Raw genomic sequence first — 12,150 nt, 5'->3', positions numbered from 1 at the left:
TGGTTTGTAGTTCTCCTTGAAGAGGTCCTTCACATCCCTTGTAAGGTGGATTCCTAGGTATTTTATTCTCTTTGTAGCAATTGTGAATGGAAGTTCACTATGATTTGGCTCTCTGTTTGTCTGTTAATGGTGTATAGGAATGCTTGTGATTATTGCACATTGATTTTGTATCCTGAGACTTTGCTTAAGTTGCTTATCAGCTTCAGGAGATTTTGGACCAAGATGATGGGGTTTTCTAAATATACAATCATGTCATCTGCAAAGAGGGACAATTTGACTTCCTCATTTCCTAATCAAATACCCTTTATTTCCTTCTCTTGTCTGATTGCCCTGGCCAGAACTTCCAACACTGTGTTGAATAGGAGTGATGAGAGAGGGCATCCTTGTCTTGTGCCGGTTTTCAAACAGAATGCTTCCAGTTTTTGCCCACTCAGTATTATATCGGCTGTGGGTTTGTCATAAATAGCTCTTATTATTTTGAGATACGTTCCATCAATACCTAGTTTATTGAGAGTTTTTAGCATGAAGGACTGTTGAATTTTGTCGAGGGCCTTTTCTGCATCTATTGAGATAATCATGTGGTTTTTGTCTTTGGTTCTGTTTATATGCTGGATTACATTTATTGATTTGCGTATGTTGAACCAGCCCTGCATAGCCAGGGATGAAGCCGAGTTGATTGTGGTGGATAAGCTTTTTGATGTGCTGCTGGATTCGGTTTGCCAGTATTTTATTGAGGATTTTCGCATTGATGTTCATCAGGGATATTGGTTTAAAATTCTCTTTTTTTGTTGTGTCTCTGCCAGGCTTTGGTATCAGGATGATGCTGGCCTCATAAAATGAGTTAGGGAGGAATTTCCTCTTTTTCTATTGATTGGAATAGTTTCAGAAGGAAAGGTACCATCTCCTCTTTGTACCTCTGGTAGAATTCAGCTGTGAATCCATCTGGTCCTGGACTTTTTTTGGTTGGTAGGCTATTAATTATTGCCTCAACTTCAGAGCCTGTTATCGGTCTATTCAGAGATTGAACTTCTTCCTAGTTTAGTCTTGAGAGGGAGTATGTGTCCAGGAATTTATCCATTTCTTCTAGATTTTCTAGTTTATTTGCGTACAGGTGTTTATAGTTTTCTCTGATGGTAATTTGTATTTCAGTGGGATTGGTGGTGATATCCCCTTTATCATTTTTTATTGTGTCTATTTGATTCTTCTCTCTTTTCTTCTTTGTTAGTCTTGCTAGCAGTCTATCAATTTTGCTGATCTTTTCAAAAAACCAGCTCCTGGATTCATTTATTTTTTGAAGGGTTTTTTGTGTGTCCATCTCTTTCAGTTCTGCTCTGAACTTAGTTATTTCTTGCCTTCTGCTAGCTTTTGAATGTGTTTGTTCTTGCTTCTCTAGTTCTTTTAATTGTGATGTTAGGGTGTCAATTTTAGATCTTTCCTGTTTTTCTCTTGTGGGCATTTAGTGTTATAAATTTCCCTCTACACACTGCTTTAAATGTGTCCCAGAGATTCTGGTACGTGGGGTCTTTGTCCTCATTGGTTTCAAAGAACATCTTTATTTCTGCTTTCATTTCGTTATTTACCCAGTAGTCATTCAGGAGCAAGTTGTTCAGTTTCCATGTAGTTAAGCGGTTTTGAGTGAGTTTCTTAATCCTGAGTTCTAATTTGATTGCACTGTGGTCTGAGAGACAGTTTGTTGTGATTTCTGTTCTTTTACATTTGCTGAGGAGTGCTTTACTTCCAATTATGTGGTCAATTTTAGAATAAATGCAATGTGGTGTTGAGAAGAATGTGTATTCTACTGATTTGGGGTGGAGAGTTCTGTAGATGTCTATTAGGTCTGCTTGTTGCAGAGCTGAGTTCAGGTCCTGGATATCCTTGTTAACCTTCTGTCTCGTTGATCTGTCTAATATTGACAGTGGGGTGTTAAAGTCTCCCATTATTATTGTGTGAGAGTCTAAGTCTCTTTGTAAGTCTCTAAGGACTTGCTTTATGAATCTGGGTGCTCCTGTATTGGGTGCATACATATTTAGGATCATTAACTCTTCTTGTTGAATTGATTCCTTTACCATTATGTAATGCCTTTCTTTGTCTCTTTTGATCTTTGTTGGTTTAAAGTCTGTTTTATCAGAGACTAGGATTGTAACCACTGCTGCTTTTTTTTTGCTTTCCATTTGCTTGGTAGGTCTTCCTCCTTCCCTTTATTTTGAGCCTATGTGCGTCTTTGCACGTCAGATGGATCTCTTGGATACAGCACACTGATGGGTCTTGACTCTATCCAATTTGTCAATCTGTGTCTTTTAATTGGGGCATTTAGCCCATTTACCTTTAAGGTTAATATTGTTATGTATGAATTTGATCCTGTCATTATGACGTTAGCTGGTTATTTTGCCCATTAGTTGATGCAGTTTCTTCCTAGCATCGATGGTCTTTGCTATTTGGCATGTTTTTGCAGTGGCTGGTACCAGTTGTTTCTTTCCATGCTTCGTGCTTCCTTCAGGAGCTCTTGTAAGGCAGGCCTGGTGGTGACAAAATCTCTCAGCATTTTCTTGTCTGTAAAGGATTTTATTTCTCCTTCACTTATGAAGCTTAATTTGGCTGGATATGAAATTCCGGGTTGAAAATTGTTTTCTTCAAGAATGTTGAATATTGGTCTCCACTCTCTTCTGGCTTGTAGGGTTTCTGCCAAGAGATCTACTATTAATCTGATGAGTTTCCCTTTGTGGGTAACCTGACCTTTCTCTCTGGCTGCCCTTAACATTTTTTCCTGTATTTCTACCTTTGTGAATCTGACAATTATGTGTCTTGGGGTTGCTCTTCTTGAGGAGTATCTTTGTGGTGTTCTCTGTATTTCCTGAATTTGAATGTTGGCCTGCCTTGCTATATTGGGGAAGTTCTCTCAGATAATACCCTGAAGAGTGTTTTCCAACTTGGCTCCATTCTCCCCATCACTTTCAGGTACACCAATCAAATGTAAATTTGGTATTTTCACATAGTCCCATATTTCTTGGAAGCTTTGTTCTTTTACTTTTACTCTTTTTTCTCTAACCTTGTCTTCTTGCTTTATTTCATTAATTTGATCTTCAATCACTGATACCCTTTCTTCCACTTAATCTGATCGGCTATTGAAGCTTGTGCATGTGTCACAAAATTCTTGTGCCATGGTTTTCAGCTGTATCAGGTCATTTAAGGTCTTCTCTACACTGTTTATTCTAGTTAGCATTCGTCTAATCTTTTTTCAAGGATTTTAGCTTCCTTGAGATGGGTTTCAACATCCTCCTTTAGCTTGGAGAAGTTTGTTGTTACTGACCTTCTGAAGCCTACTTCTGTCAACTCGTCAAAGTCATTCTCCATGCAGCTTTATAACATTGCTGCCGAGGAGCTGTGATCCTTTGGAGGAGAAGAGGTGCTCTGATTTTTTAAATTTTCAGCTTTTCTGCTCTGGTTTCTCCCCATCTTTGTGGTTATATCTACCTTTGGTCTTTGATGTTGGTGACCTACAGATGGGGTTTTGCTGTAGATGATCTTTTTGTTGATGTTGATGCTATTCCTTTTTGTTTGTTAGTTTTCCTTCTAACAGTCAGGCCCCTCAGCTGCAGGTCTGTTGGAGTTTGCGGGAGGTCCACTCCAGACCATTTGCCTGGGTGTCACCAACGGAGGCTGTAGAACAGCAAATATTACTGAACAGCAAATATTGCTTCCTGATCCTTCCTCTGGAAGCTTTATCCCACAGAGGCAGCTGCCTATATGAGGTGTCTGTCGGCCCCTACTGGGAGGTGTCTCCCAGTTAGGCTACACAGAGGTCAGGGACCTACTTGAGGAGGCAGTCTGTCCGTTCTCAGAGCTCAAATGCCATGCTGGGAGAACAACTGCTCTCTTCACATCTGCAGAAGTTGTCTGCTGCCTTTTGTTCAGCTATGCCCTGCCCACAGAGGTGGAGTCTAGAAGCAGTAGGCATTGTTGAGCTGTGGTGGGCTCCGCCCAGTTCGAGCTTCCTGGCTCTGTTTACCTACTCAAGCCTCAGCAATGACGGACGCTCCTCCCCCAGCCAGGCTGCCACCTCACAGATTGATCTCAGACTGCTGTGCTAGCAGTGAGCAAGGCTCCGGGAGCATGAGACCTGCCGAGCCAGGCACAGGAGAGAATCATCTTGTCTGCTGGTTGCTAAGACCTTGGGAAAAGTGCGGTATTTGGGTGAGAGTGCCCCATTTTTCCAGGTAGTCTGTCATGCCTTTCCTTGGCTAGGAAAGGGAAATCCCACAACCCCTTGTGTTTCCCGGGTGAGGCAATGTCCTGCCCTGCTTCAGCTCGCTCTCTGTGGGCTGCTCCCACTGTCCAACCAGTCCCAATGAGATGAACCAGGTACCTCAGTTGGAAATGCAGAAATCACCCATCTTCTGCGTTGATCATGCTGGGGGCTGCTGACCATAGTGTTCCTATTCAGCCATCTTGGAATGCTACCCCACCAAGTAACAATCTAAAGAAAAACTATATATGCAAGGAAAATTATATTAATTCTGCCCAGTATATATTCTCTGTTTAAAAATATAATTTATTTTCTTTGTCTTTCATCCATAATTGCTTCATGGGAATGGGTGCTTTGGTGCTAAAGGGTCTCCGTTTCCTTTCTGTGACTCACTTTATTCTTTCTCTTCTTGCTGTCACATTCTGCTGTAATGTAGGTAGCAAGCATAAAGATGGCCCCAAATTAGTAATTCTTCAATGACCCATCCAAGTATGACCTTGCATGCTTCACAGAAAGTGGAGTTTGTGTGAACTCTCATGCCTCTGAGTCCACACAGGCACTGGAAAGAAGAAAAAAAAAAAAAAAGGAAAGAACTTGTAGTGTAATGAATGTAACTCAAGAGGGAGGGGGATGGGGATCATGGCAAATATATTTCATCTTCTCAGTGACAGCAGGTTGCTACCAAGAGGAAGTGTGAGCCAGTGCTGCCAGATCTCCAAGTTTTAAATGAGAAGCCCAGAAACCTAGATTTTTATGAGAAATCTCTCCATTTTCAAATGTTGAAAACTGATTCCAGTTTTACAAAATATGCCGAGCTTTGCTTGAAAATTAGTACTAAACTGTGAGACCACAGTTTTGCACCTTCCAAAATTCTGAGATTATGCTGTTTGTTTTACTTTAATGTGCTAGAACTGCACTGTCTAGTACAGTAGCCACTAGTCATATGTGACTGTTAGACACTAGAAATGTGGCTCGTCCAAACTGAGATGTATTGTAAATATAAATTACGGAATGGATTTTGAAGACAGAATGAAACAAGTTTATAAAATATTTCAGTCATTGTTTAAGTGACATGTTAAATTGATAATATTTTGGATACATTTGTTAAATAAATTATTAAAATTAGTTCCACCTGTTTCTTTTTACTTTTAAAATGTGCTAAAAATTGCATGTATGACTCACATTATATTTCTATTAGACAGCACTGTTCTGGAATTTAAAAAATAATCATGTATGACCACTGCAGATGTAGGGAGTTAGTGTCCTGAGAATCTGACTGCACTGGCAGCAGCGAGTCGAAGGCCTTCACACTAACACCCCTGCTTAGTGAGCGCTGCTTGTGCGTTGTCTCTTCCTGTTGGCATTTGCCCATGGACACCAGGAGTGAATCTCTATAGCTGCCATTTTGCCAACAAGGATGAAGGGAGACTGGCTCAATGAAGCTGATGTCTCCTGAGGAACTGAGGTGGAGGAAACCATTGTGCCTATTTGTGCCCAGGTGGTACCCTTGGGAGTGATGAGGGGAAGGGCCGAGAGAGAGAACTGTAGAAGAACTTAGAGATTTTGGCAGAGGTGAGCAGGCGACTAATAGGTGGGAGAGTCCACCTGAAAAGTTGATGTCTGCATGTTTATAACTAGTAATGATTGTCTCCCGGGGCCACTGGGAGAAGATGGCGGGAACCTGATATATGAGCAAGGAAGGGACTCCCATTTATGGAACATCCTCCCTGTACTGGGCACCATGCTAGGTGCTGTTCATAAAGCATCTCAGACCAGGTCATAATTCTCAGAGCTCTCTGGTGGAAGAAGGTTAGGGTTTTGTTGTTGTTGTTTTTGTTGTTGTTGAGACAGGGTCTTGCTCTGTTACCTAGGCTGGAGTGCAGTGGTGTGATCAGCGCTTACTGCAGCCTTGACCTCCCAGGCTCAACTGATCCTCCTGTCTCAGCCTCATGAGTAGCTGAGACCACAGACGTGTGCCACCATGCCTGGCCAGTTTATTTTTTGTGGAGAGGGAGCCTTGCTATGTTGCCCAGGCTGGTCTCTAAGCCCTGGGCTCAAGCGATCTGCCTGTTTCAGCCTCCCAAGGCAGGTGTGAGCCATCGCACCTCCCTTTAAATTTTTTTCTAAGAACGAGAATTACATTCTGGGTTTTTGTGGGGCAGGGTCTTAGAATGAGGAACTCTGACCAAGCAGGGCTTCAAGGGAACTGCGGGGTAGTGAACTGGGAGATAATCTTAGCAGCTGTTGGAAGCCCCTCATCTAGGGGTTGAAATTGTTTTTCGGTTTTTGTTTTTGCTTCTTGGAAATTAATTAATCAAATAGTTAAACTTTTAATAATATTCTTTACTATTACTACTACTATCCTCTAATGAATATCAATGAAAATTATTTTTTCAGAAAATAACCAATTCACCCCAGAAGTTAATCAGCTGCAGAAGGGAGGAGGTGGATGCCTGTGCCACAGCTGTGATGTCTCCTGAGGAACTCCTCAGGGCCTGGATCTCATAGGCTTGCGGAAGGGCCCAGGTGAAGCCGAGAAGCTGGTCTACATGATGTGGAAACCATGAGGGGACAAGTCGTGTTTCTGTTTTCCGACACAGACAAGGGGTGAGAGAAGTAGGAAGAGCCTGTTGTCTACAAGTCTAGAAGCAACCACCAGAGGCAGGGTGGTTTGTCTAACAGAACACTGACTGGGACTTAGGAGATGTGACCTCTAGACTGGGGGCTGCCATTTGCTGGCTGAGCAACCCTGGGAGAAGTGACTTTATCCCTTTGGTCTTAAATTTTCTCATCTGTAATGGGGGAATTACCTACACACCTGCTAAACACACAGACACAGAGTCTCTCTCTATACACACACGTACACATATAACACTCAGCACTTGCAAGGCTAGAGGGAAACTGGCGACACTCTAAAGTCTGACTGATTCAGTGTTTCTGGAGAGCAGGACATAAATGTATGATAAGAATGATCAAGGACTCTACACACTGGGTGGCTTGGAGAGCCCACTTTCCCAGAAGAATCCTTGAGAGAAAAGGAAGCATGGGAGCAATGGTGTTGAGTTCACTTCAAGCCCAATGCCGGTGCAGAGGGGAATGGCTCAGTGAGCTCTACAGTAGGTGACCTGGAGGAAGGTCACAGCCGCAATGAAAATGGGATGTGCATGAACACAGAGGATCCATGAACTACTGTAAAGTGTTGATAGTGTGTGCACACTGCAGACAGCAGGAGAAATGTACGTGTGCAATGCAACAAGAATGCAGAAGTCAGTAACATGTGCATGTTTGTTGTGCTCCTTTTTTCCTGTAGAGTTGCTAAAGTACAGAATTTAGCAAATAAAAAGGGGCCACCCTGGCCAAAAGTGGTCTTTAAAGTTCTAGTTACATTGTCAACCTCAAGTCCAGAGAGACTCCAATGGACACCTTTGATCAAGACGACTGGGGGTGGGGGTGGGGACAGGGGAGGAGCACCCCCGGGAATCCAGAGTCCAGGGCTGCCTGGTTGGGGGCAGCCTCTGGCTGCATGAAAACCCCAACCGAGGCAGCTGGCATAAGCCTCACCTGGTCAGGGTTCTCCTAGGCCTTTCCTGGAGGCCCCACCCCATGGGAAATCCCTGGGGAACCCTCTTTTCCTTGACACCTTCCTCAGGGTATCCCCAGCCCCTCTTAGTCCGCTCATTTAGGACCTACCTCTGGATGCCTCTCCCCACCCCTTTTCCCCACCAGGTGAAGAAAGAGCCAACCGCAGAGAAGGAATGAGGGGAGGAAACTTCTTGAGGGGTGAAGGGATTGATGGGCAGGGCCTGTGCTTTGCTTTCTAACCCCCTTGAAGCTCTGGAGCCTCTGAGTTGGTTTATCTTCACCCCTACTTCCTGGACCCTTTCCAGCCAGCCCAGTGATGGGACAGTCTAACTGCATCAACGGGGTGTTTCCCCAGAAGCCCACAGCCCTTCACCACCTGGAGGGGTCTCTCCAGGAGCATGAGATCGCTGAAGACCTGTTCCTTCTTTTCCTTTGTATTATTTTGTATGCTTCTCTGTGTTGTTTGTTAAGAGTGTATGTGCTAATTTTATATTTGACGCAAACTGGAAACACACTTTCAGTTTGCAAAAACAAAGACCTTATTACTATACCCGCCATCACCCTCCCTCCTCTTTCTTCCTGCCCCTTTATGGTGGGGTGGTGGTGGGGCACTATCCTTCTGTCCCAGCCCAGGCCCAGAACTGAGAAATGACCGTGACCTCCCTCTGCTTGAGTCTCTCACAACTAGTCCTAGTGCCCATCCATTTTTTGGCATCTATAGGTACACAGAAATTTATTTTGATTCTTCTGTTGTCTCCCCTTACCCTGAACGTACATTGATGGAGCCTCAGCTATGCACCAGACCTGCCAGCCCCCAATGGTGGAGGGGCTGCCTCCTCTGCAGCTGGCTGTTCCCTCTGCCCTGGAGCACTTCTGTCCCAAGTCCCCAGGCCTCCTCCCTGCCCCTCCAATGCATTTATTCCTACACCTGGACACTTACATGAGTGAAAAGGAATGTGATTAGTTATTACAGCAGGACCACAGCTGTAAACCAGGACTCCTCTGGGCAAACCAGGAGCCGGGTCACTCATCATAAGGCACAGCTTCCTGCCACATTCTTTTTTTCTAGAAGCTCCAACCCTCCAGATGCCCAGTCACCGAGTCCAGGGGCTCAGGCTCAGCACTATTGGTTTGCTTTGTTTTCACAGCCTCTCAATGAGTCCTGCAGGAACTGGGGAAATACTTGTGTGTGTGTGTGTGTGTGTGTGTGTGTGTGCGCGCGCGCGCGCGCTGGGGGGAATGAGTATCTGGGAGCGGCCTACAGCAGCTTCTGCTGTTTCAGTGAAGACTGTCTCTTGCAGCCCAATGCAGTAGAGTCCACTGAGCCCCCAGAATCAAGCCCAGCTTTCTTAGTCCTGCCTTTAGGGTGCAACTGCCAGGGTCCAGTGAATAAAATCCGTGCTCCATGAGGCTTACATTCCAATGGGGTAAGGGAGAAATAATAATAACACAATAACAAAGTATTATTATTAAGTGAATTATTTAGTATATTGGGAGTTTGTAAGTCACGATAAAATGAAAAGGTAGAGCAGGAAGCAGGGGCTGGGGGCAGGTTGCAGCCTCTTCAAAATGAAAGTGGATGGAAACAATGGACCCAGAACTATCTGTTAGGTAAGTCCCTGCATAGTCACATGGTGTGAGATATTATGAGAGATTCTAGAACAAAGTAATTTGGCAACAAATCCTTAGGTGTATGTAGTCTAAAACAAAAACTTTATTCAGTATCTATACTGTTTGTATTGATAGCGTATTTTTTGCAACTATTATCAGATAAAGCAAGTAAATAATATATAGTTTGCATATTTTGATAAGAATCTAGACTTCAGGATTAGTCACAAGGAAGGCTATTGTAGGTTTCAACTTTGACTAAGAACAGGGTACTGTTGGTACTGAATCAAACATATTAATATGAAGTCATATCTTTACAAAACATTACATTAAAAATATTTTGACTTTTTTCCACTGAAATGGCCCAGGAGAAATGTCACCTCTGCAATGCATCTTAATGCTAAGATTTTGGTTTCTAGTGTTAGTTTTCTCCCAAAGGAGTCAAAGTTTCTTGGAGCAGTAGTGGATGCCATCTCAGTTTGGAGTTGAAAGGTACAAGGTAATCCTAGAACGCCTATACCTTTTTGGGACAGAAAGCAAAGCGTTAAATAAGGGTCATTCAAAATTACAAAAGGAACAATCTATACAGGGCTCCTCCTGGCCAAAGTTGGGACAATATAAGCACCAGAAGGAGAATATTGGCTGACACAATCGATACCATATATTTGAAAAGTCATCAGTCCATGACACCCAAGAAGAGCAAAGCTACCATAATGCATTCTCAGAGAAGATGAATCTAATAGAATGCATTTCTACTTGTTATTCAATCGTGTTGGGCTTATCGACTTGTTTATCGTGTCAATGAAGAATACCAGTAAATGCAAATCCATCAGTCAGAGGGCATTTTTTCTCCTCTAAAGGCTCCTGTCTCCCCCTTAACGTCCAGTCTTTCCCAGCTTGGTTCTCCCTGTCCTGTCAAGGGGTTCGGTGGAAAAGTCTTTTAAGTTCCCTTCACAGAAGGATTGCAGACTCTGCCGGTCTAGTCTCTGGGCCAACCCTCCCCGTCTCTTTAATAAAGATGTTTTTTATTATTTTCCGTGTGCAGTATATTATCCTTAGGCTAGAATACCTTTCCGGGCGTGCAGACCTCTTGGTTTCCTTTGAATCTGGAGGACTTGATCCCATCGCCAGCTTCCGGGGCTCACCAGGAAGGGAAGACCCCACTACATCCACGGGCGTCTGGCGCCACCTTGTGGTCAGTGCTGAAATTTTTTTCTCTTCTCTCGCAATGAAGCTCGCTGGGCTTCCTGGATGAAGAAAGGAAAACTCAGGCTGGTTTCCCAGAATAATAACTCAGTTACACAGTTTCCACGGGCTTGGTCCTTCACAAACCTCCACTGTCACTGGTGGAGTTAGAATTTAGCAGCCACCCTCTCCTCGCTCTGTGTATCTGTCCCGAGCTCATGGTTTGGGGCTTCACGCTATACACAGCTCTCCCTCCTTGCTGGGACCTTGGCCTCTCTTCTCTGTCCGGTCTGTTGATCTTTCCTCCACGCTACCATTCCCTATCTCTCGGAAATAGACTTTTTTTGGATGTCTTTTTTGTTTTCCTTCTGTGTGTCCTATTTCTAGGATCCCTTTACTAGACGGACTTTCCAGGACTGTTCCTCAGCCCCCGCACAGAGCAGTAGGGAGGAGCCTGCTGCTGCTTGCTCATGTTAAACCAGCGTGCTGCCCAGCCTGCCAAGTTTGGAACTGGAACACTAGAGGTGGCCCCAAATTACAGCTTTCTCTTGTGGCTCCTGGGACTCCCAGTTTCTTCAGCAACAACAGCAAAACCTGGAAAAACGTATCCTTGCCAGAGGTGGGAGAATGAGGCTCACAAAAGGAAAACACGGACCTTTCTTGTCTCCCCCAGTGAGAGATTGCAAGACCAGGTTGTAAAACCCCATTAAGGACCTTAGAGGAAGAATTGAGCAAGGAGACTTCTCAGGTGCCTGCAAACATCTCCAAGAGCAAAAGTATAAATCGTCATATTGTGGAGGAGATACATGTTCCTGGTTCCTTCACTGGACCTCATTGAGAAAATTAAACAAACGAACACCACCACCACCACCACCACCACCACGTTAAAAAACAAAAAACAAAAACAAAAACAAACAAAAAACCCTGGCGGCAGGGTGCGGTGGCTCACGCCTGTAATCCTGGCACTTTGGGAGGCCGAGGAGGGCGGATCACCTTAGGTCAGGAGTTCGAGACCAGCCTAACATGGTGAAACCCCATCTCTACTAAAAATACAGAAATCAGCTGGACGTAGTGGCGGGCGCCTGTAATCCCAGCTACTCGGGAGGCTGCGGCAGGAGAATCTCTTGAACCCCGGAGGCGTAGGTTGCAGTGAGCTGAGATCCCAGCATTGCACTCCAGCCTGGGCAACAGAGCGAGACTCCCTCTCAAACAAACAAACAGAAAACCAACCCTGGCTTTTGGAGAAATGAGTGCCTGAACAAACCTCAGTAACTTCTAAATTTTGTGTCTGTACTTAAAACAGCTCCTCTAGGAAGTGGCCACATGCCTCCAAATTTCCTGGAGATGCCAGCCAGTCTTCTATGAAATTGCCTTAGTATAAGATTAGGTCTACAAAACATCATCTTGAGTTTCTGGCCCTAGAAGATTACAGCCCAGAAAGTAGGCTCCTCTGATGTCATCCCACCTGCATTAATCACAAGGCAAGCTTTCCCAGGTGAAATCATTTCATTGACATTAACTGCTCACTGTCT

At 44.2% G+C, this 12,150-nt stretch overlaps 1 protein-coding gene across 3 annotated transcripts in view; it reads left to right on the top strand.

Moving 5' to 3' along the window:
* Positions 1 to 7,694, top strand: part of IL20RB (interleukin 20 receptor subunit beta) — a 47,045-nt gene extending 39,351 nt beyond the window's left edge. The window contains exon 7 of one of the 3 annotated variants that reach the window (XM_008009026.3): positions 6,641 to 7,694. In XM_008009026.3, coding sequence (XP_008007217.1) covers positions 6,641 to 6,723 — 83 coding nt within the window. In that variant the 3' untranslated portion in view covers positions 6,724 to 7,694. The remainder of the gene's footprint in view (positions 1 to 6,640) is intronic. The other 2 variants (XM_008009028.3, XM_008009027.3) reach the window with 2 other exon arrangements.
* The last annotated feature ends 4,456 nt before the right edge of the window (positions 7,695 to 12,150 follow it).

Source organism: Chlorocebus sabaeus, chromosome 15 (genome assembly GCF_047675955.1).
Source record: "Chlorocebus sabaeus isolate Y175 chromosome 15, mChlSab1.0.hap1, whole genome shotgun sequence".
NCBI lineage: Eukaryota > Metazoa > Chordata > Mammalia > Primates > Cercopithecidae > Chlorocebus > Chlorocebus sabaeus.
Note: the sequence above shows the minus strand (reverse complement) of the source record. Positions and strands in the feature narration are given on the sequence as shown.